Consider the following 22,966-nt stretch of genomic DNA (forward strand, 5'->3'; position numbering starts at 1 on the left):
TAGACTTGAAACTAAAGCTTGACTTAGACGAATATATGCAGGGAAGATGAAACCGAACATTTTTATTCAATAATAATTTTCTTGCTTCACAATTTGACTCTCTTAACAAAAATGTTTTCAGACTGTGCAGTATCTTTAATGCATCTGTAGCAAGACGCAAAAATTTTGAGAGTTCTGAGGAAATTTCAAATAGTATTTCTGCAGAAAACTTTCCTTGGATCCAATTAGTGAAAAATTAGGAACACTCACTAGTATTAAATGATCTCATAGGGAACTCTGGAAGTGTTCCATCCACTGAGGTTTCAGAAAGTGTTAGATATACCACTGAGCAAAATGTGCCTATAATCCCAACAGATTTTCAGTTGAAACGATTTCTGAAAAAGACGATTGCCTTCCGCTGAATTTGTCTTCATCAGCAATTAGTTCATTTACCGACTTTTCCTCAAGCATCATGTGAAACAACAGTGGTTTCTCACAGTTCCAGAGACAATCTAAATGCAGGGGCGTGCACAGAATTTTTGAGGCCCATCCCAAATGACTTTTCCGGGCCCCCTTCGGGCCCCGGCCAACAGGTGTCCTTCTTTGCCCCCCCCCCCTCCTGTGCATGCTCCTGAATCTAGGGATAAACTTATTTTCGGGGATCCTAGGGTTTTTTTTTGGATTTTGGGCCCTCAGAGTGGCCCAAAATTCCCCAATGGAGGAAATTTCCATAAATGTGAATGAAAATAAAACTCATGTTAAGTTCCCAAGTTCTAACTGTATACCATCGAATGAAACTATGACGTGTGCAAATACAGCAAAAGGAGTCTTCTGTGTGTGTTGGGGACTTATTTCATGAAGAAAAAAAGTGACAAGCATGTTAAGACAAAGTCATCCATCAAGGTTTTAAGCTGCAATCAGCAGACAAAAAAGAAACCTACAATGAAGGATTCATCATATCAGACTACAATTTCTAATAACAACTTCAACATTCCTAGAGAGCTTTGTTCCAGTTCGGCAGGGACAGTTATTTCCAAGACCAAGTAGTGTTGAAGTTGAAGCATTTCATATTAAAGGAAATCAAGAGATTGTCGAAAAATGCTTTCCTCGTGAGCATTCTCCATTAGACTTGAAACTAAAGCTTGACTTTGACGAATATATGCAGGGAAGATGAAACCGAACATTTTTATTCAATGATAATTTTCTTGCTTCACAATTTGACTGTCTTAACAAAAATGTTTTCAGACTGTGCAGTATCTTTGATGCATCTGTAGTAAGACACAAAAATTTTGAGAGTTTTGAGGAAATTTCAAATAGTATTTCTGCAGAAAACTTTCCTTGGATCCAATTAGTGAAAAATTAGGGACACTCACTTGTATTAAATGATCTCATAGGGAACTCAGGAAGTGTTCCATCCATTGAGGTTTCAGAAAGTGTTAGATATACCACTGACCAAAATATTCCAATAATCCCAACAGATTTTCAGTTGAAATGATTTCTGAAGAAGACACTTGCCTTCCGCTAAATTTGTCTTCATCAGCAATTAGTTTATTTTCTGACTGTTTTCCTCAAACATCATGTGAAACAACAGTGGTTCCTCACAGATCCAGAGACAATGTAATGCAGGGGCGTGCACAGAAATTTTTGAGGTCCATCCCAAATGACTTTTCCGGGCCCCATTTGGGCCCGGGCCAACAGGTGTCCCTTTTCTGCCCCCTTCCCTTCTGTGCATGCTCTTGAATCTATGGATAAACTTATTTTCGGGGACACTTGCCTTCCGCTAAATTTGTCTTCATCAGCAATTAGTTCATTTACTGACTTTTCCTCAAGCATCATGTGAAACAACAGTGGTTCCTCACAGTTCCAGAGACAATCTAATGCAGGGGCGTGCACAGAAATTTTGAGGCCCATCCCAAATGACTTTTCCGGGGCCCTTTCGTTCCCGGGCCAACAGGTGTCCCTTCTCTCCCCCCCCCCCCTCTTGTGCATGCCCCTGAATCTATGGATAAGCTTAATGGAATGAAAGGTAATGTAAAAGGTGCCACAACAAAACTAGAAACATTTGTTGAAAAATTTACTGAATCAAATGCTTATACAAGTACCTTGTTGGAAGCCAAAATTCAAAAACTGCAAGAACTGCTATCTGAAGTTTTGGAAATAAGGGACATTGAAGACTTACACCTGCTCTTAATAAGGAATGGGATGACATTGGTCGCCTCCAAGATCTAGAGGTAAGCCTAAACACCTTACTTAAATCTCTTGAAGAAGTACCTCAATTAGAGATGCATGTTGAAAATATTGATGTCAAAAATGTCAATAATAATTAAGTTGTCAGGTATATCACACTTTATATATTTATTTGTCCCCTGAAAAGCAGGATATAACGAGATTTTACTACAACTAAAAATTTTAAAAACTAAAAAAAACCAGTGAAGAGAGCATGAAAAACCTGACTGGCGGGGAGAGCTGGTATAAAAGTGGGACATTCCCACCAAAAGTGGAAGAATTGACAGACATGTATGTCAGTGAGAACTGAGAAATATGCTAAGTTTATCTAATCATCAAGAAAAATGATCTAGATGGCTCGGCTTGAATTGAAAATAAGAAAAAAAAAATTAATTACCTTCTGCATTTTTTGCTTTGTTTCTTCAATACTGTTCAACTAAGAAAAAGAATACTGCAATTAAAGATAAACATTCAATAAATATATTCTGCAAAATATAATTACATAGTGATTGGAGATCACACAAAGCATAAATTGGTCGAAGCGCCGAATACCGAAGCTTCGGCTGGACGGTATGTTGAGTTTTAGCATTTTAAATATGCAATAAATGCACACAACATCGTGTAATTCTCCATATACTTGACTACTCTTAGTTTTTTCAACATTTTCAGCTTACAAGGAGACCTTACGGTCTCGGAAATTCAGATCGAGATGAAATTCAGCAGATTAGTAGTACCCCTTGAGAGTATCCACACAGTAAAGTAATAAAGCGCACTAGCGAGAATATTCCGAGAAAACAGCCTCTAAAGTTTTACGTGCAGCCTATATATACTAGTAGATATTACTCGTCAGCTACAGCTCGGTGACTGTGTGGTCAGCGAGCTGCATTTCCCTGCTGTCAATTCGGGTTCGATGCTTCTCGAAGAATTTTTTTATATGAATTTGTAAAGCTACTCTTACAGCTAATTGAGATTTGAATTGAAGATAATACTTTGTTTTTAAATACGTAATGTATTTTTAATCGAAAAAATAGAGAAATTCAATCGACTATAAATTATAATTTTAATTACCATGGCAACAAAATTAGGGTAAGACTTGTTAATTTAGGTAAAAAATTTAAAAATATGACTTTTATTTATCAATTATTTATTTATATACATACACCTGAATAGTCTTCACGTGTATAATTTTTCCCTTATTTTCAATGAGATATGCATAATTTTGTATATGCTGTATTAGATTCTTTACCTGTCTATAAACATAGACGTCACAAGGTTGAACAAGAGAGGTACATTTTGGTGAAAAAAAGAATTCTTCAAGAGGAATCGAACCCAAGATGGATTGCACAGGAGTCCAGTACGCTGACCACATAGCCACCGAGCTGCTGCTGGTGAAAGTAGTATACTGCAGGGGTAGAAGTGGTCAACTTTTAATACATAGGACATTTTCCACCTAAAATATAGGACAAATATAGGACATGTTTTGAGAATAATACTGATATGAAAAAATAAACAATACATAGTATATAATCTAGATATTCCTGCAAAAATTATTATCAATGATTTCAATTAATCATACTGTATACAGTTAAAAAACCCATGAAGGAATAGCTTCAGAAAAAAAAAGTTTATGCATATATATATATATATATATATATATGTATTTATGTGTGAGGTCATTTTCTATGCCTTGACTGCCTACATTAATCAGACTGTGCAAAATCAATTTTTTTTTTTAAGTTTTACTATTTTTTTTTGGAAGGTACATGAACCTTTTCTTTTGCCTCTTATGCATCTCTACAAGAATTTCCCATTTCTTTATGAATTTTGTATTTAGTACTATGATAAAACGTTATAAAACGGAACTCTTTCCTTGGTAATGCATGCATAATTTATCGCTTTTCCAATTGCAGTACCTTAATCAACCTTAAAACTCTTATTATAGAGTCAATGCTATAGGATGATCTTTCTTACGTCAGTATCTTTTTGTTTGCGAGAAACCTCTTTTAACTGATGCTACATCTTACGAAAGGTGCTAAAGACTTTCACTACTACTAAACCAAAGTATATGCATCTAGAAAGCTGATCAATTTTTATCATTACGAAGTATTTTTCCAAAATGAATTAATTTACATCCAAGTAACATCCAATCCCCATTCCTCAAAATTTTTAACAAGATAGTGACATATCAAGGGAAGGATCCTGTAAAAATTTTATTTCTTTTTTAAAATTTCTGAAAAGCCTTTTTTTTAATAACCAATTCTGCTAAAAATATAGTGTTCAAATAATGTAAAATTCTGATTTTAGTAAGAATTTCAAATTTTGAATCCAGGCAAGGTTAATTTATCTTTTTTATTTTTTTTATTTATTTTATTTTTTATTTTTATTTATTTATTTTTCTTTTTTTTGCATTATTATTTACATTTAAATATTTCAAATAGCCCTTTTTTTTAACATTAATAGCGGCTGAATCTTCCCACATTTTGTTGTTAGTGAAAATTCATTGGCAAAGTGCTTCATCAATTGTTTGGAGAGCTTGTCATAAAATATAGACCATTGAAGCTTTCTCTTAAAAACAAATTGAAAATTTTGTCAAAAATACTCAACAAAATTTAAAGAGATGGGTGCTGGCAGAGATTCCAAAAAAAAAAAAATATTTTTTTGTAAACAAGCATCTTGTTTTTAAGCAGTCTTGAATTAGTGAATCAAGTGACCAAAAGGCTTTTCAATGGTAATTTTCTACAATTTTTTATAACAAACTATAAGAATACAGGAAATATAGGACAATTTCAAAAATATAGGAAATATAGTACACTTTTGATGCTTTTTTTGAAAATATGGGAAATATAGGATATATAGGACTACTTCTACCCTTGATACTAGTATATAAGCTGCACGTAAAACTTCAGAGGCTGTTTTGTTCTGCCTAGTGCGCATTATTACTTTACTGTGTGGATACTCTCAAGGGGTACTACTAATCTGCTGAATTTCATCCCGATCTGAATTTCCGAGACCGTAAGGTCCCCTTTTTAGTGTGTTCATTTTATTTATTACATATCACCAGTTAAGATGATTTTACTATTGCTTTGCACTGGTTGTACCAGAAAAGCACATATTTCTAATTTTTATTAGAATAAGTCATATAAAGAATTATTTGGAATATTAAAGGCATGCTCTACAATTAAGTTAATGTTTATAATAACCAACTGATGTAATGAAAAACTAAATTATAGAATTTTCCAATAGTGAAGTACCTACTACTTAGATTAGTGTTAATACTAATGTAAATTCAATGATTGAATTACCAACATTTTAATGTACGAAAATTGCAATTTACTGCAGACACATGTTTCGGGGTTACAAGGAGCCCCCTTTTCAATGCAAAAAAAAGAGAGCTTTTGGATGAGAAGTCATCCAAGGAAAGAAAGACTTGTAACCCCAAAACGCATGTCTACACTAATTTGTAATTTTTGTGCACTAAAACATTGGTAATTCATTCATTCAATTTTCAAGCACAAAGGTATTTATTCATTAAAAATGTAAATATCAAAACATTTTTAATGCAAAATGTTTCAATTTTTGATGACTTCCTAAAAGTAATATCATGCATTCTTTCCTACTAGTCTATCATTTGGTATTTATATTTATAGAAGAATTTAACAAAGTCGTAAGTTAAAATATGTTGGCAGATTAATTCATCGATTTAAAAAACTGAAATATTGTACCAATTACTTTTAAATACAATGTATCTGCCATATAAATAACATCACTGTTGTTATAAGTTCCAAACCTAGAAATATTTGAAGAATGTTTAATGTAGTACATTTTTATATATAGCTTCATTTTAAACCTTATTTTTAAAACATAATCACAAACTAAATATAAAGTTACTTTCATTAGAATACATTGCTAATAAACTTTTTATTGATTGTTGAAAGAATTCTGGCTCCAAGGGTTCAATACATGTAAATTTTAAAATTAAATATACAGGGTGTTCTATTTAACCCTGCAAGATCTCTATTTACGCAACCGTTAGTCCTAGATGCATACTTTCAATTGAAAAAATGTTCAAAATGAGATGCAGGATTAGGATATTGAAAGTTTGAAGCAAAAATAAAAATGAATCAAAAATTACAAAATTGAACTTTTTAGACAGGTCCCCAGGTCCTCTAACTTATATATGTAGGAAAATAATCTCCATTGAAAAACATTACCAACACAAAAAATTTAACATTTTTGCAACCAAAATTCAAGGAGATGTTTGAGTTAAAAGTTTAAAGGGACCATATAAAAGATGAGATTAGATTTTATTGCTCTTTTAGAGGCATGACTTGTTGTCGAAGTAATAAAACAAAGTATTAATATTTTTTATTGATATTCAAAAATAAATGCAAATGTTATGCCTAAAAAAAACACAGTACAAAACAGCGAACAATTTGCAAAACACATATAATTCTGCGCACACATCTAATTTTATAAACCCTGGTTAACTGTTATATTTTTCCTCTAAAGGTCATTGACGGCGAGTGTGAAGTGGTATAAGTCACAAAACACAGCTTTTCATACCTCAATGAATATTGGTTGAACTAATATCAAACTTTTTATGTTGGAATTGTTTTTCAATGAAGATTATTTCCCTGAATATAAGTTAGGGGACCTGGGGCACTGTATAAAAAGTTCAATTTTGTATTTTTTGATTCATTTTTATTTTTGCTTCAAACTTTCAATATCTTAACTTTGCATTCGACTTTGAAAATTTTTGCAACCGGAAGTATGCATCTAGGACTAACGGTTGCGAAAACAGAGTTTTTTGCAGGTTAAAACAGAACACCCTGTACATTTCTTTTATGATTTATCATAAGGTACAATTTTGCATTTAAAAGACAATATCTTATATAATAATAATTGCGAAAGAAAATTCGCAACATAAACTGCTTCAGGCTGAATCACAGTTCACGATTCGGCCAGGCCAAAGCTTTGGTAAAATGGTCGGAGCTTCGGCCTGGCCAAAGCTTTGTTCCACCTCTAATTTGAACGGTTGTTACAGCCAGGGGATCGTTATGTCCCGGGTTTGCTATAGTGGGGTTTGACTGTACTGTGTATGTCTATTAAATATTCTAATTTCAGACGTTCTATTTTTTATCCAATTTTCAGTGCTGCTACTGTAAGCTCTGTTTAATCATGCCCATCCCACTTACAAAACAAACCTTCTGAAATTGAACATTTCGTCATGCACACAATGGCGAATAGCTTAAATAGCTGTTTTGCCTTTTTTTTTCAAGTGTCAATAATAGCACTTTTTTTAAGCCAGTAGAATATGAAAATTGAACTTGAATTTTGTAGCGTTGTTAGTAATGATAAATTAGTGGGATTCTATTTTAAACAAATACTGATATATGTTTGAAATTTCATTTTCTCAAGTTTCATTTTGCTTACATTTAGCTATCACTAAGACATGTATTTTAATTATTTTCTGCCATATTCAAAACTTTTTGTATAGCTCTTTCCTAGTAAACTACAGATGCCTAGATGAGTCTTACAGGCCAGGGATGTGGTAATTTTCAGGTCTGAGAGCTAAAAAAGCTGCTTCCAGTAACTTTAGAAGTGGAAACCTTGTGTCATACTGAAATTATTGTTATTATTATTATATTTCCCCCCCCCTCCCAATTTTGTCTATTTCTTATACAAACGTTCTTTTTTCTAGGAGAGAATTTTATTCTTAAACTTACTATGTTATGATTGTTATAAGTTACTTTCAATATTTTTGCTTTTTTCCTTTGAAGGCAAGTTAAGCCTGGTACCCTGTTGATTGATAGTAGCACTATTGATCCATCTGTGACCAAAGATTTAGCAATAATGGCTGAAAAGAGAGGTGCTGTGTTCCTTGATGCTCCAGTTTCTGGTGGTAAAAAAAGTTTCTTAGTTTTCTTATATATAAAGCTATATATATATATGTGTGTGTATATATATCATTTTCACAGGGGGTTGACAAGATCTCTAAAAATATTTGAGCTAAGAAGTGAAACAAAGTCAAAAACCAGTTCTTATTTTGAGTCAGCATAGAGGACTGTTCTCTTTTTTGAAAATGCATGTGTACCTTCTACAGTAAAACGTGTATAAGTTGATCACTTGTGGTTAGTGATGTAAAATACCCGGGTATTTACTTTTAGAAGTAAATCCCCAGGGTAAATACCCAAAATGGGTATTTACCCGGTAAATACCCAAAATGGATATTTACCCGGGTATTTATTTCAAAAATTTATATTTAACTAAAATACTTTTCTGTATGTATTCCACTATGTATATATACAGGGTCTATTTCAAAAGTAATGCAATTTTTTTTAAAGTAATTTATTGAACAGATTTGCACAAACACTTAAAATTCTTCTAAGTAATGTCCTTGGGCTTCTGCACATTTCTTCCATCGTTTCTGCCATTACTGATAAGTGCCCTGAAAGGCGTTTTTGGGGACCTCCCCTAAGCTGATTGGATCTCTTCTAGGGATGAAAAATGGGTTCATTTCAGGCGTGCCTTAATCCAAGGGAACAAAATGAAGTCTGTCAGGGCGACGTCAGGACTATAGGGGGCTGGGATAGTATTTTCACCTGGTGTTTAGCCTGAAATTTGTGGATTGGCAGCTCGTTATGGCAAGGTGCTTGGGCACAAACTTGCCTCACACTTTTCTCCTTGCTAAATCTTGAGTAATGGGAAACACAACAGTAGGTGACATGTTCAGTTCATTTGCAACCACCTTGATAATCAATCGAGGGTCAAAGTCCAACAATTGAGGAACACGAGCCACATTGTTGTCAGTTTTGCTGGTTGACATCCGCCCAGAGCATTGTCCATCTTGAACCTCTTCCCGGCCCTCTTTAGAGGTCTTTAACCATCTCAAAACTTGTGAATAAGACAGAGAAGAGTCTCCGTAAACCTCAAGAATAATTTTGTTAGTCTCCTCATGAGATTTTGTTGGTTAAGCAACAAAACTTAATCATGTACCATTTTTCCCGTGGCACGGTCAATCCGCAGAGGTTAACATTAACTTACGTCCGGCCACTTCCACAGCTTGGAGAACCCCGAGACTAGTTTTCCAGAAAACCTTAGGGTCTCCCTCACCTAAACCAAGTAGTTCAGTAATACTCCGACCCCAATAAAAGCGGCCTGGAAAAAACCATTGCATTACTTTTAGAATACACCTTGTATAACCAACCATATTCAAAACAATTAATTTTTGCCCAAAAATTGTATTTTGATCACATATTGAAAGAATTATTGTGTGAAACAACTTAGCAATCTAATGTGATATTCACATTAAACGTGTTGGATGTGCCTAATCAATGTTGATAGCTAAATTTCAGACATAAAAGCCATTCTGCAAAAAGTAATGAGCTTAACTGGTTACAAAAAAAAGCAAAAATCTTCTCCAATAATGTCATTGAACAGAAAGATTCTTTGGTTCACACACTATGTTTCTTTCATAATTTCATCAAGTCTTTCAATAAAAAATATTATAAACAGTGTAATACATATGTATGTATCAGTTTTACCAATTATTTCAAATTTAGATTTGAAAAAAAATTCCCTTTCACTTTTTGCATTTTTTTGTAAAATACCCAGTTTTTGGGTATTTACCCAGGCCTTGGGTAAATACCCAAACAATATTTACCTTCCTGCTAGGTACAACTAGCAGTACCTACTCGGCGATGCTCGTTCTAAGAAGTTAAAGGAAGTTTGTTGAACAGAAAAAGTCATCGACCCCGTCACCCTTCTGATGCGAAATGATTTTTCTGCTACTAAAATGTGTACACACTTTTTCAAAAGACCTATTAAAGTCTCTTTGGAATTTAAAACTATTCGCCAAAACACAAAAAATATTAACAGTAGCTTTAAAACTCAAAGTAATCCTTCAACTACATGATTTATCGCTTAACGCTTCAAGCAACTACACTGCCCTAACTCTGCCATTAAGCAAGTGAAACGGTTTTTTCCAAGCAATTTAAAGTGTTTTGCCAAATAAACTATGCTATAATAAAAACATTATAAAGAACAATCACAATAGAATAATACGACAAATCAAATTATTTACTTAGATAAGTAACTATCTTCAACTATAAGAACAGAAACAAACATTGAAGAAGCTGATTGCAACAGATAAACATGGGCATGGTTCCTCGCAGCTCTCGACATTGTCAGCCAGCGCCCTTTCAAAGAGTTAACTTACTCCGCTATCTATTAGGAATTCATAGAACTAAACAATTAATTAAACATTTAATTTGCAATTACAAACATTTCGGTCAATCTGATTCAAAAAAATAGCCTATAGCCTTCCTCAATAAATGGACTATTCAACACAAAAAGAATTTTTCAGTTCGAACCAGTAGTTCCTGAGATTAGCACGTTCAAACAAACAAACTCTTCAGCTTTATAATATTAGTATAGATATAAATTTTCCCGTTTTCATAACATTTTTTATTGCTGCTGCACTCCTATTACTCATAGCGTGATGTTATATAGCCTATAGCCTTCCTCAATGAATGGACTATTTAACACCAAAAGAGCTTTTCAATTCAAACCAGTAGTTCCTGAGATTTGTGCGTTCAAACAAACTGTACAGCTTTATATTATTAGTATAGATTAATAAGAAAAATGAGACGATATATATATACATATATATATATATAGTCAGACTTCCATATATCGAAGTAGCAAATTGCCGGAAAAAAATTCGATATGTAGAAACAATATTATTATATCGTACAAATATCCTAAAATACTAAAATTAAAGCTAATTTTCATGTATGAAACCCAATTTCTAATTTATACAAGCATCAGATTAAATGAAAGTTGATAATTAAAAAAGTAACAGAAATTACATCTTTGCGCTGTCATACACCTTCATTCTTCGGCGATTAACTTGATCCACAACATTAGGGCAGTTTCGTTTTGACAATGGAATCGAGAGAAAAGTAAAAAATCAATCTACTTAACTTGAATGATTTTTACTGAAGCTAAAAAGACTAGGAATGACAACCAACAGACAAGGGATAAATTGAAAACGGATTTTACAGTGTTGCTGGTTACAACTTAGATCTGAAATAAACTTCAGGGAGTTCAAGAACTTCAGAACGGAACAACGACCTATATACACACCTTTCAACCCCAGATTCCTTCTGAGTTTCATAGCAACCTTTAGTGAACATAATCTTCTCCCTTAACCTTCATTTTTCATGAGACAAACAATCTGAAGTGGAAAAAAAATCTATAAATGTCTCAAAATTTTTTTCGATATATAGAGATTTTTTCGATGTATAGAAACAATTTTTCTATGTAATGAACATAGAAATTTGCTGGGATTTCGATATATAGAAAATTTTGATATGTGGAAGTCTGATATATGGAGGTTCGACTGTATATTGCAAATCATTTTTAGCATTGTTTAGGATTTTCTCTGAAAAGTACCATCGAGATCTGCCTCATAGCTGACTCAAATCTATGCCCACTAGATCGTGAAGCCCGCACTTTCAGGTTGAGCCAATGTGGCTATGCATATTCTGCGTTCCAAGAATCTTATATTACAATATAAATTTTCCCGTTTTCATAACTTTTTTTATTGCTGCTGCACTCCTATTAGTCATAGCGTGATGTTATATAGCCTATAGCCTTCCTCAATGAATGGACTATTCAACACAAAAATATTTTTTCAATTCGAACCCGTAGTTCCTGAGATTAGCTCATTCAAACAAACAAACTCTACAGCTTTATATTATTCATGTAGATTAATGATGAATGTGCATTTAATTCATGTCTTCCTATGTTTTTTCAAAAGCTGCCCTCTAAGTGCCCGTTACTCACAATAAATGCATCTATTTAGCCCTTTTTGTAAAAATGGCCACCATTTTGGCATTTTTTTTTAATCACCTGAAAAGTGCCCTTTCTTTAGCATAGCATAATAAAATTTTGCCCGAAACTAACTAATACTCTCTATATAAAAGTAATGGGATGATGTCCCTGTGGCCAAGATAATTGTCAAAGATTTTTTAAGGGGGCCTAAAAATAACTTGCAGAAGTTATTTTTAGGTCATTGGGTAAACAGTGATAAAACTAACATTGAAGCTGAGAGTCACTCTGAGCTTTACCTTCTTCAATTCACGAGTCAAACCGTACCATGCCGCGAACACTCGCTGGTGAGATAAATTCACTTTATCTGCCAGTTTGTCGGCACTCTCAACTTCAATGAGACATCATCTGCCTCCAACTTGGTTATTCACTAATTCAGACTGATGAGTTCTAATAAAACCAAAACTATTCTCTGGATGTGATTGCCAGGCTGTATAGTATATTGCATGTAGTTCTGCCTTATCCCTGGCTTAGGGGCAGTAACTTACTGCTAAAATTGATTTAATTTTAGCTCTTTCAGTGCAGGATTTGTTTTTTGTACATTTATGATTGTAAAGTGGTAAAACTAAAATTCTTGCATCAGGTTCTAAGAGTGTTCTGTTTCACAAGAATTTAAAAGTAATTACGTAAATAGTTTTTTCCGTCACTTCTTTTCAATACTTTCAATTCATTATTTCTTTCTGAGTCCAAGGAGGTTTTGCAATTTAAGCCGTCACTTCTTTTCAATACTTTCAATTCATTATTTCTTTCTGAGTCCAAGGAGGTTTTGCAATTTAAGAATATAGTTGAATCCCATTTTAATGAAGTCCAAGGGACCAGGGAATTTTTCTTATACTTATGTTTCGTTAATTTTGTTACGTTATTACTTCCAGCACTAATTTGACTGCTGGTCTCATGATAATGGAATGGTTTAAGTTTTCTGATCTTAATTTAAAAAGGCTAATTTCAGTTTGTAACATAAATTATTTAATTAATCACAACATGGTAAATTTAGTAAAACAAATTCTGACAAAGCTAAGTAAATATCTCCAAAACTAAAGATATCCTTTAATATTCTGGCACCACATCTTTTTTCCGTGAGCAAAATCTCTGCATTTATATGTATGCATTTAATATTAATTTAGTAAACTCATATTTATTGTTATTATGAAATTTTATGATATTCAAGAAAATGTTTTAAAACTTTTTCATGCAGGTGTGCTTTCTGCAAAGCAAGGAGCTTTGACTTTTATGGTTGGTGGAAAAGAATCTGAATATGAAGCTATTAAGGAGCTGCTGTATTGTATGGGTGAAAATGTTGTTCATTGTGGAGATGTAGGAACTGGACAAGCTGCTAAAATATGCAATAATATGGCACTTGCGATATCAATGATTGGAACATCAGAAGCAATGAATCTTGGAATCAGGTATATAACGTACTGTAATTACTTCATTGATAACTTTAATGCCATTAGTGTGTTTAAATTATTTGCTATGTGCTCCAGAAGAATTTCAAATTTTTTAAGATTCTTCAATGAAAAGTTTTTGAATTTCCACAATCTTTCAGAAATCAGGCCTCGCCATTTGCATTTGGCTTTGTATTTTTCAACTCAAAAAAAAAAAAAACTATTTTTTATCAGCCGTGCTACTTTACTTATTGTTTTCCAATTGTTTTGAGGAAAAATGATGATAATCTAGCTATGGTGACTTATCTCTAGAAAGAGAAATAAAGTGAGTTATGGATGGAGGGCAATTCCATTGTGACAAGTGTGACATTCAGGACACTATTTTTAGAGGTTAAACCAACATTTTGAGCACTATATCAGTTAACAAATACTAACAAAGTATTTTAATCATGTTTAACTATGCATTTGCTTGAATAATTGAGTTGAAGCAAAACTGCAGGACTTTTCAATTTTTTTAAAGAAATTTTTAAAATCTTGTGACGGGTGTGATGTTTTTGAGACATGAGTTTTTACCTGCACTCATATTTCTAGAAATTCCTGTGAATATTTTAATGTTTCATGACAATAGCAATTTTTTTTCTAATAAAAGACATTCTAATAAAACTTAATACATGATATTAATGATGGATTTAATTTTTTTTTACTTAACAGGAATTTTTTTGTGTTGTGACGGATGTGACAAAATTTGTGACGGGTGTGATACTGGGCAAATCCGTTACTTGGAAGAGCAATTTCTAAGAGAATAGTGATCAGTACAGATGACATACTTGACAATAGTGAATATAAATTGCATTTCATAAGAAAAAAAAAGCTAGTACTGGGGGGGCTAGGGAGTACATTTAGTTTAGCATTTCTTTAATGGCCGCTAACGAAATTTGGTCAAGTGTAGCTTTTTTTGGTAATTACAAACAATTTCTTTTATTTTGAATATCACCTTTTATGGGGGGGGGGGAGAATCAATAGGGTCATCCATTAGCTTGCATATCTTTACTTATTTTTTCTTTTTAAATCTAATAAGTAAAACTGTAACATAATAATAACAATGTAATGCTTTGTACTACCTTGCCTACAGTACAAAGTACAATCATGTGAAAAATAGTTATATCAGGTGTTAATATAATCTCACTGGGAGTAAGATATAACATTTGAGTTGCAATGATAGCTATATTTTACAGTGTAAACTTTGCAGTCTGTTCAGCTTAAACATTATCAGAGCTGCTTTCCCAAAAGTTGTCACTTTGCTGAATTTCATTTCTTCATTAATTCTAATGTGCAGACGATATTCACTCAGACTACAGTGTTTGTTTCAATACACAGAACAGTTCTTGTCATCTTCACTGCACAATTAAATAAATGAAAAGCAGTTTGATTTGACTTAGCTCAATTTGACAATGTTAACTGCATATAGCCCTCCACAAATACATCTACTGTTGCGTCCTATACAAAATGGTGAAAATATTCTAATCTCGTGTCAGTTGAAAATCCCCTGAGCACTAGTTTGATTGTTATACATCATTTTTGATTGAGCTACAGCAATCAGAACATTTTTTCACTTTTCTTAACTAAGAAAATTCCATTTAATATGTCCCATAGAGCATATTTGTCATGATGCAGTAACTTACTTCCATAAGGAGCAAATTGTATTATCTTTTAACAACACACAACTTGTAAATGTGATAATTGGTTAATGAGACCTTAAATTACATCCTGAGAACCTGTGCCATAGTTTTGGGTAAAGTTTATTTGTTGTCTAATTTTAGTGTCTCCGACATTACTTTTTTTAGTGCTAAGGTTCCATGATTCCTTTTAGCAATTTATTGAGGCCAATTTAGCTCTTATACCCTTAGGAGTGCTCATCACAAAATATTATTTATTTATTTAAGAATTGTTAAGTAATTTGTGACTGCTTCCCAATCATAAAGTGCAGTAAGATATTTTGTTGAAACCTATCCCCCTCTTGGAAAAGTTCAAGTACTGTTGTTTTTCCCCCTTGATTTGTACGGGGAAAATGAATGTTGGAGTTTTGGGAGGGGTTTTAACCCCAAACCCCCTCCTGTGGCTGCACCATTGTCTACTAGAAAAAAGATCACTTAGAACGTCATTTCCAAGATATTGAATTATTGTTTTATTCTGAGATTTTACTTATATACGTACTATAGGCAGTACTCAGACGATCCAGACCAAGATTCACAAAAATGTCTCTTGAATGCCACAAACGATTCACGATTGCTTAAAGAAGCCTATTTTTTTTGTTAAATAATCGAAAACTGTTTTCTTCCGCATTTTCCCCCTCTAAATATGAATACTTTTCCTACACTTAATATTTTTTTCAATATAATAATTTATATGAAGTTTGTGATGCTTCAGAGCAAAAATGAAGAGCTTTTAAATGTTTATAAATCATATATTTCTAACTTTAAGGTTCCTCAACTATAATAGATTTTTTAAAACTTATTTTTCAATGTGTTTCTCTCATGTCTCAGAGTTACTCTGATTGTCAAACTATCTTTAAGCCAGGTTAATAGTTCACCTTATATGGTTTTAATAACGATTATTTCTTAATTTTGGGTTTCTACACAAATATTTAAGAAGTTTTTCTTTCATTTCATGCCAACAGATGTAACAACCTTATTAAAATAGGCATGGAATAGTGAAAAGTAGAGAAAAAAGGGCGCCAATTTACCATGAATGAATAATAATAGCAAAGTGCTTTAGCATCTGTGAAAAATTGTCATATACATCTAAAAGACAAGAAAAAAAGTCAAACTTAGAGCAACTTTCTTTCTAGATTTTCATATTTGTTTTCAAACTTTCCTGACAGCAGTATATTGTATCCAAAAGATTTATGTGCAACACTAGATGAATATTTGAAAGTTTTTGATTGCATATTCTGGTGGTAAGCTATAAATGTATTTTCATGCATAAAAAGTTTTTCATGAACTACAGTTAGTAGATCTGACTATTTTACGATGTTATTATCCAAAATGATGCCTAGCATGGCATTCATATTTTCAATACCATGAATGCCTTGTTCAAGGGGTAACCCTACTTTCTAGAAGTCCCAAGTTATGTGATAACATTTTCTTACTAAAATATTGGAGGGAAACTGGTTCTTTTGCTAGTTCCAAAAAATGTAAGCATTTTTATTTAAATAATTTTTATCTCCAAAGATCATTTTGCACCACAAAATATAAACAGTGACACAACACATTGTGATAAAATTATTTGAGCCACGCATTGTGGCAATAAGTTTTGGCCTACTTCTTTATTGGATTTTTGAGGCTAAATTTGACGAACTTGCTATGAAAATTTTGAAAAATTTGCATATTAAAAATTCTTCAAAAAGCGTTTGAAAGCAGACCTCTATGAATTTTTTCATTGCAAAAATGTGAGGTAAACAGCTTTTTTTCTAGGAGTAGAAGGGGTGTTGCATTAATTGTTAATCTAAAAACATAAAAAATTATGTTCAGTCTCTTTATTTTTGTATTAATAAAATTATTACTGTCCTATTATAGTTTTTCATGTTCTAGAATTTTCAATAAAATTTTTATAAGTTTGAATATTTTAGATATTCCCTTAGTTTGGGTGTGTGTGACATTTTTTGACCATCCTAGTCAATCAAGAGTCAATGTATCCCCATCTAGTTCTTTTGTATATTTATTTGAAAAAAAAAACTTATGATTGAATCATTTTAAATATTGCATTATCTTAAAATAATTTTAGACTTGGATTGGATCCTAAAATGATGAGCAAGATTTTGAATATGAGTTCTGGAAGGTGTTGGGCTAGTGAAGTGTACAATCCAGTTCCTGGTGTTATGGAGAAGGTACCATCTTCTAATGATTACCAAGGAGGATTTGGCACTGCTCTAATGGCTAAAGTAAGCTAAATGTTCTTTTTTTCTCTAATATAAAATTGTTTTAATCCATAATCGATTTAAATTTGAAAATACAAGATGTAGCAGAGAAAAATATTGCAAGTTACTAGGGATGCCCCAATAAGCCTTATTTAATTAGGTTTATTTAAGGTTAATTACCATTTAAGTGACTGTTGATAATCAGCAGATTAATGTTAATTTTTAGTACAAAATTTTCTCAATTACCTTTTTTTTTTCTTTTTTCAAAATAATGTTTCAAAATTTAATTTAATTTGATTGAGTAACTTTCCTCTATTTTTAATAAAGCTACATGATGTTATTTATACGTGGTAATTCAAATATTTAGTTAATTGTCTGTATTCAGCAGACGCTTTTTTCTTGGTAGCTACTTTTTTTGTTACTAGTAACCACTTATTCCTTGACATTTTTCTTCTTGAAAATTGTAAGGTAATCTTAAAGCACCAAAATGAAGATAGGGTTTAGACAAGGAGTAGTCACATATGAAGCATATTGCAACATTGAAAAGATGCATATATATTCAAAACAAAAATTAAAGTAGCAAAATTTACATTGCTTCAACCATCAATTTTTGTTTAAAAAAAACTTAAAGCATGTACATGAGTTTTTTAAAAAATCAAATGATAAGTGAAATAATGAAGTAATGGGCTATTTACTGTTGGAGGAAATATATACAAACTAGCATGAAACAGCTTATGTTCGAACGATCCTAAAATACTCATGTTTTTGCATTGTAATTCGAAAGTGCCCAAATTTAATTCTTCATAAAAGTTTTACTTGAGCGCCATGCATGCGGAATAAGTAAGAATATTTCATTCAGCTTTACTCAAATTTTGTATTGTTTGCCTCTATTTTAGTCGGTACACTTTCATGCTACATGTTATACTTATGTTGCAGAAAATTACATTCATTTATCATTAATAAATTTATTCATCTTGGTTTCTTATTCAAAGAATATCTCAAGATTTAAAAGTTATTGAGAAGTATTCACCCATTCAATTGTATTTAATGGAACTCAAAGTGTTAGAATTTGAATATTATTGACAGATGTCTAACCTCTGAAGCCACCAAAACCGACTGTCACCATGAAACACTCATAACAGCCAAAGCCATCTTTTGAAAGGAGACCAAACCAGGCCTGGATCTGCATACCCGCAAAGCAGGGGGGCCGACATCTTTAAGAGGTGCAACAGTCCAAGAAATTGATTAGAAAAGCTAGCACTAAGATTCATAATGTTGCAAATATACACTGCTGATCTCTGTGGGGGGGGGGGGGGGGGGCAAAATTTATAGATCCGTGTCTGGACCAAACTAATCTATACTCTCAGTATTTTCAAAACATTGCAAAAAAATTTAGCTATTTATATATTTAATATACCATCTCATTTTGTATATGTGAAACAAATTTAATTAATACTCCTTAGGATCTGGGGTTAGCTCAATTGGCTGCAACAAAAACATCATCTCCAACTCCATTAGGTTCATTAGCTCATCAAATTTATCGAATGATGGTAAATAGTGGATTTCCACATAAGGATTTTTCTTCTGTTTTCCTGTATTTGCAAGAAGGACATACATTTAATGGAAGAAAATAAGGTAATAAATTATTGATTTTCAGAAAAATGTCCAGCTATATTTGCATATTTATAAGACCTTTAACCCTATCCCAAAAAGAAACTTCTTCAGTTCATATATTATCCATGGAATACAAAAAGCTTTTTGTTATTACGATAAAGTTAATAATTTTTTAGTTACAATGGTTTAGTTATAAACTCTGCAGCTTTTACAATGTGATTGGGATATGATTTGTGCTAAACATAGCTTTCTCTAATTATTATAATGCAATTCAGAACCTTTTACCTTGGAACCAGAAGACCAGGAACTTATTACTTGATTTTTTAGCATTAAACAAAATTCCCAATTTTTGACAGTTTTTGAAAAAGTGATCATTTTTGAGAAATACTTAAACAAATGAAAATGGTTTCTCTCAAATACTGTACTACTTGCAGGCAACTCGGAAAATTTCATACAAAAACAAACCTTAAAGTTGTGTCATCTGTCACACTGTGCAAAATTTCCGAAATATTTTCCAGAACAAAACTTGAGAACACTCAAAAATCTTACATTTTTCCTATTTTATTTTAAATGAAAGCTAAAAAAATAAATACTGATGCATTAAAATGCTATTTTTTATTGAATGAACAGTAATTAAAGCCATTTTGAGCATAGGAGTAACTAAGCGAAAATTGCAGGAAATGCCAAACACCAGATTCGCTAGTTTTGATAGTTGATATTGTATAACCTTGAAACCTAAAGATTGTTGAACAAAAGACTGTAATACAACTACAGTAACTTATGAAGCACATTTCTTTTGATAATTCAATGCATAAGCGACAATGAATAACTATCGTAATTGCTAAAACAAAACCAAAACAAAAGAAAAAACATGCAACAAACATTCACAAAAACGAGCTCTTTTCCTACATGGTAGTGTAAAACAGGCATACTTAAACTTCATAAACATGATGCTTACTGTTCATTTTCATTCTTTTAAAACTTTATCGAGTACTGTGGGGATTTTTTTTCGTGGGCGGGGGAGGGGATCTTGCAGCAAACATTTTTAAGTAGTTTGAAATTTATAAGCTCTTCTGAACAGTTTTCTTATTTAAAATGCATTGCTATTTATTATAGCAATTTGGGTTTTCTAAGCAGTCGGCAAACAGCATTTTTTAGTGATTCAGAAAAATAGGAAATTCGTATACCCGAGGTAGCGATCGTCCCAATCATTCTAGATAATTGTTTCTTCACTACAATAGCTTTTTCTCCTCAATTTCCAACTTTTTAGTGCAAAGCCTAAAGCTTGCCATGTATTAAGACATAGCTTGAGGAAAACAGTAAATTTCTTCTCATGCTAAGGATTAAGCTTGGGTCACCTGACTGATGAAGCAGCTATCCTCAACACTAACCACACATATAAGGGCTTAAATGGAACACACCTTACAGAGAAAAAAAATTCTTTGAAAAGACCTAAACTAACCGCACTCAACCTTTTTTTGTCAGGTCACTTGTGCACTATTTTTCACTTTTTGAATTATAAAGATAAATATGCAATATACTGTATAATCCCGAAAGTACTCCCCCCTCACCCTATTTTCAAAACCAAGCCGATGGGGGGGGGGGGGGATTATCATCATTTTTTTTTTGAAAAAAAAAAACAAAATAATTGTGCTCAGAAAATGAATTAAAAACCTGTTATAATTTTGTAGTAGCAATAGAGATTGCAGGAGGATTCCAATTTTTACCAAGGAAAAGTTTTAGAACTTAAAGTTGGCAAAACTCCTAATATAGTGCTCAAAAATTCATTATACAGTGGCCGCCGCTTATATGAATCATGTTTGTTTTAAACAGTTTTGATTCCATAAAGTGACTGATTCAATAAAGCTGTATTTTATTGTTTCTGACAACTTGATTTCATTAAAGCGGTTGATTCAGTTAACCACTGATTAACCGGCATCCACTCTATACTGAATGTTAAAATCGCAATTTTCAGAAGATCCTTAACAAAACTCACAATTGTAAAAACAAACAAACCTCATACACATTTAGTATATTATACATTTTTAAACTCGTTCGTTTACTTTATTTCTCTTTTAAAGATGGTTATTTATAAGTTTCACGCTACTTTTTAAACAACACTTTTTCAAAATGGCATTGCATTCAAGATAGTTAATTTTCACAAGTTTCAATGAAAATGTCTGTTCCTAAATAAATTTAAAAAGATAAAATCCAATAAGTTTTTGTGATACATAATGAACAAAAAGAAAAGGCGCCCTTGCAACTGAAAGTGTCAAGACCAAGTGGAAACAATAAATTGCTAAAACTGGATTTTTTTTTTGCATACTTTTTGCAAGATTTTTTTTTTGTTTTAATCATATTGTTTGCTTATTCTTTTCATTTTTTAGAAAAAAAAATTGGCATATGGAGGGGAAAACTAAAATTCAAAAAATTTTTGCCAAACAGATTTGAAAATGCTTGGCCTTTGCCTTTTTTTTGGGGGGGGGGGGGGGAAGTGGCAAATGAAGATGATTGTAAAAAATTAATAAGGGGGTAAGGGGGTATAGTCAGGATTATAGAAGGATTTCACTTTTGGGGAAAAGGGGGGGGATAAAAGCAATGGAGACTTATGGGATTTTACGTTTTACAGTAAAAAAATCCTTTTTTGGATATTGAAGCTTTTTTTTTTTAAAGGTCAATCCAATTTGCAGTTGTTTAAAAGAAGGAAAATGCTGCTATTTTAGAGTATACTGCCGTTATGAAAACTTAATTTATATTGGTAGTTTGTAAATTATTATTTTAATTTTTTTTTTACTTGGCTGCCTCTACTGGCTATGACTTAGGGGGCAATCTCAAATGCTCTCTCAACATCACGTTGATTGCCGATGTCCTAAAATAACAAAACTTGAAACATTTAAACAGAGTCAAGTGAAATTATTTTTCTATGAGAAAAAAATTACATTCTTTATAATTCTTTCAGTTTAATTCGATAGCTATGCAATAAACAACCTATCAAAAGATAATCGAAGATTCAATCACAACCATATGGAAATGAAACTAAATTAAAACTTCACTTGCTAAACCTATTAAAGTAAGTACTGAATAAATGGCACAATCTCTCCCGCTAAAAAGTTTTTAAGCAAACACCCAACTCTTATAAAACTATGGCTTGAACATTGCTGTCATAAAGATCCATTAAAGTTGTTTTAAAAAAGTGCATATGATGAAATGCAACTTTTTGTAATATAACAGTTCTGAACCATTCAAAGAATTATATACTAGATATATTTGCATTAATACCAGACTAATCTCATTTCTGTACTTTATGTTTCAGAAAAGAAATGGAGACATGTTGAAGCTGTAACAGAAATAATTTTATATATTCATTTCATCTTCAAGTTTCTTGTATATAATAATAGACAAAAATGACTAACTATTTGTAAAGTTTATAAAATTTTTGAATTAAATTTTTTGTTATATATAGCCTGCATTTTAAATTTTTTTCATCCTATATGCACATCATAACTTCTTAAGGACTGAAATTGCAAGAACAATATAAATAACCTTTCATAGTTTTAACACTTACTTAGTTGGTATCATAGACTACCGGGGCAAAATACAGGTATGGAATTCATATTTTAGTTTACCACATACACGCAATTTAAGGTCCACATATTTTGCTGTAGTTCAATACTAATGCAAGATTTTTTTTTTTAAAAGATTATCAAATTTCTGTACAGATATAAAGTAATTCATGCTTTATCTCGTTCTACGCTAAAATATATTGAATTTGAGGTTGTTCAGTCTGTAATTTCATTTCCCTAGGCTCATTTCCTGTGTTATGTACTGTGAAGGGAAATGAGTTTAGTAAAGTTTTCAGGGGGGGGGGCCTATGTGTACAATGTTAGATCAACCCCGTACGAGCAGCCACTCACTACCCCCCCCCCCCCCACTAAGGAACAAGTTAGTTGCT

At 32.3% G+C, this 22,966-nt stretch overlaps 1 protein-coding gene across 2 annotated transcripts in view; it reads left to right on the forward strand.

Moving 5' to 3' along the window:
- Window positions 1-19,035, forward strand: part of LOC129231340 (3-hydroxyisobutyrate dehydrogenase, mitochondrial-like) — a 34,035-nt gene extending 15,000 nt beyond the window's left edge. For both annotated transcript variants that reach the window (XM_054865630.1, XM_054865631.1), the window contains exons 3-6: window positions 7,986-8,107; window positions 13,295-13,505; window positions 17,268-17,424; window positions 18,864-19,035. In XM_054865630.1, the coding sequence (XP_054721605.1) occupies window positions 7,986-8,107; window positions 13,295-13,505; window positions 17,268-17,424; window positions 18,864-19,034 (661 nt within the window). In that variant the 3' untranslated portion in view covers window position 19,035. The remainder of the gene's footprint in view (window positions 1-7,985; window positions 8,108-13,294; window positions 13,506-17,267; window positions 17,425-18,863) is intronic.
- The last annotated feature ends 3,931 nt before the right edge of the window (window positions 19,036-22,966 follow it).

This window comes from Uloborus diversus, chromosome 10, assembly GCF_026930045.1.
Source record: "Uloborus diversus isolate 005 chromosome 10, Udiv.v.3.1, whole genome shotgun sequence".
NCBI classification, from domain to species: domain Eukaryota; kingdom Metazoa; phylum Arthropoda; class Arachnida; order Araneae; family Uloboridae; genus Uloborus; species Uloborus diversus.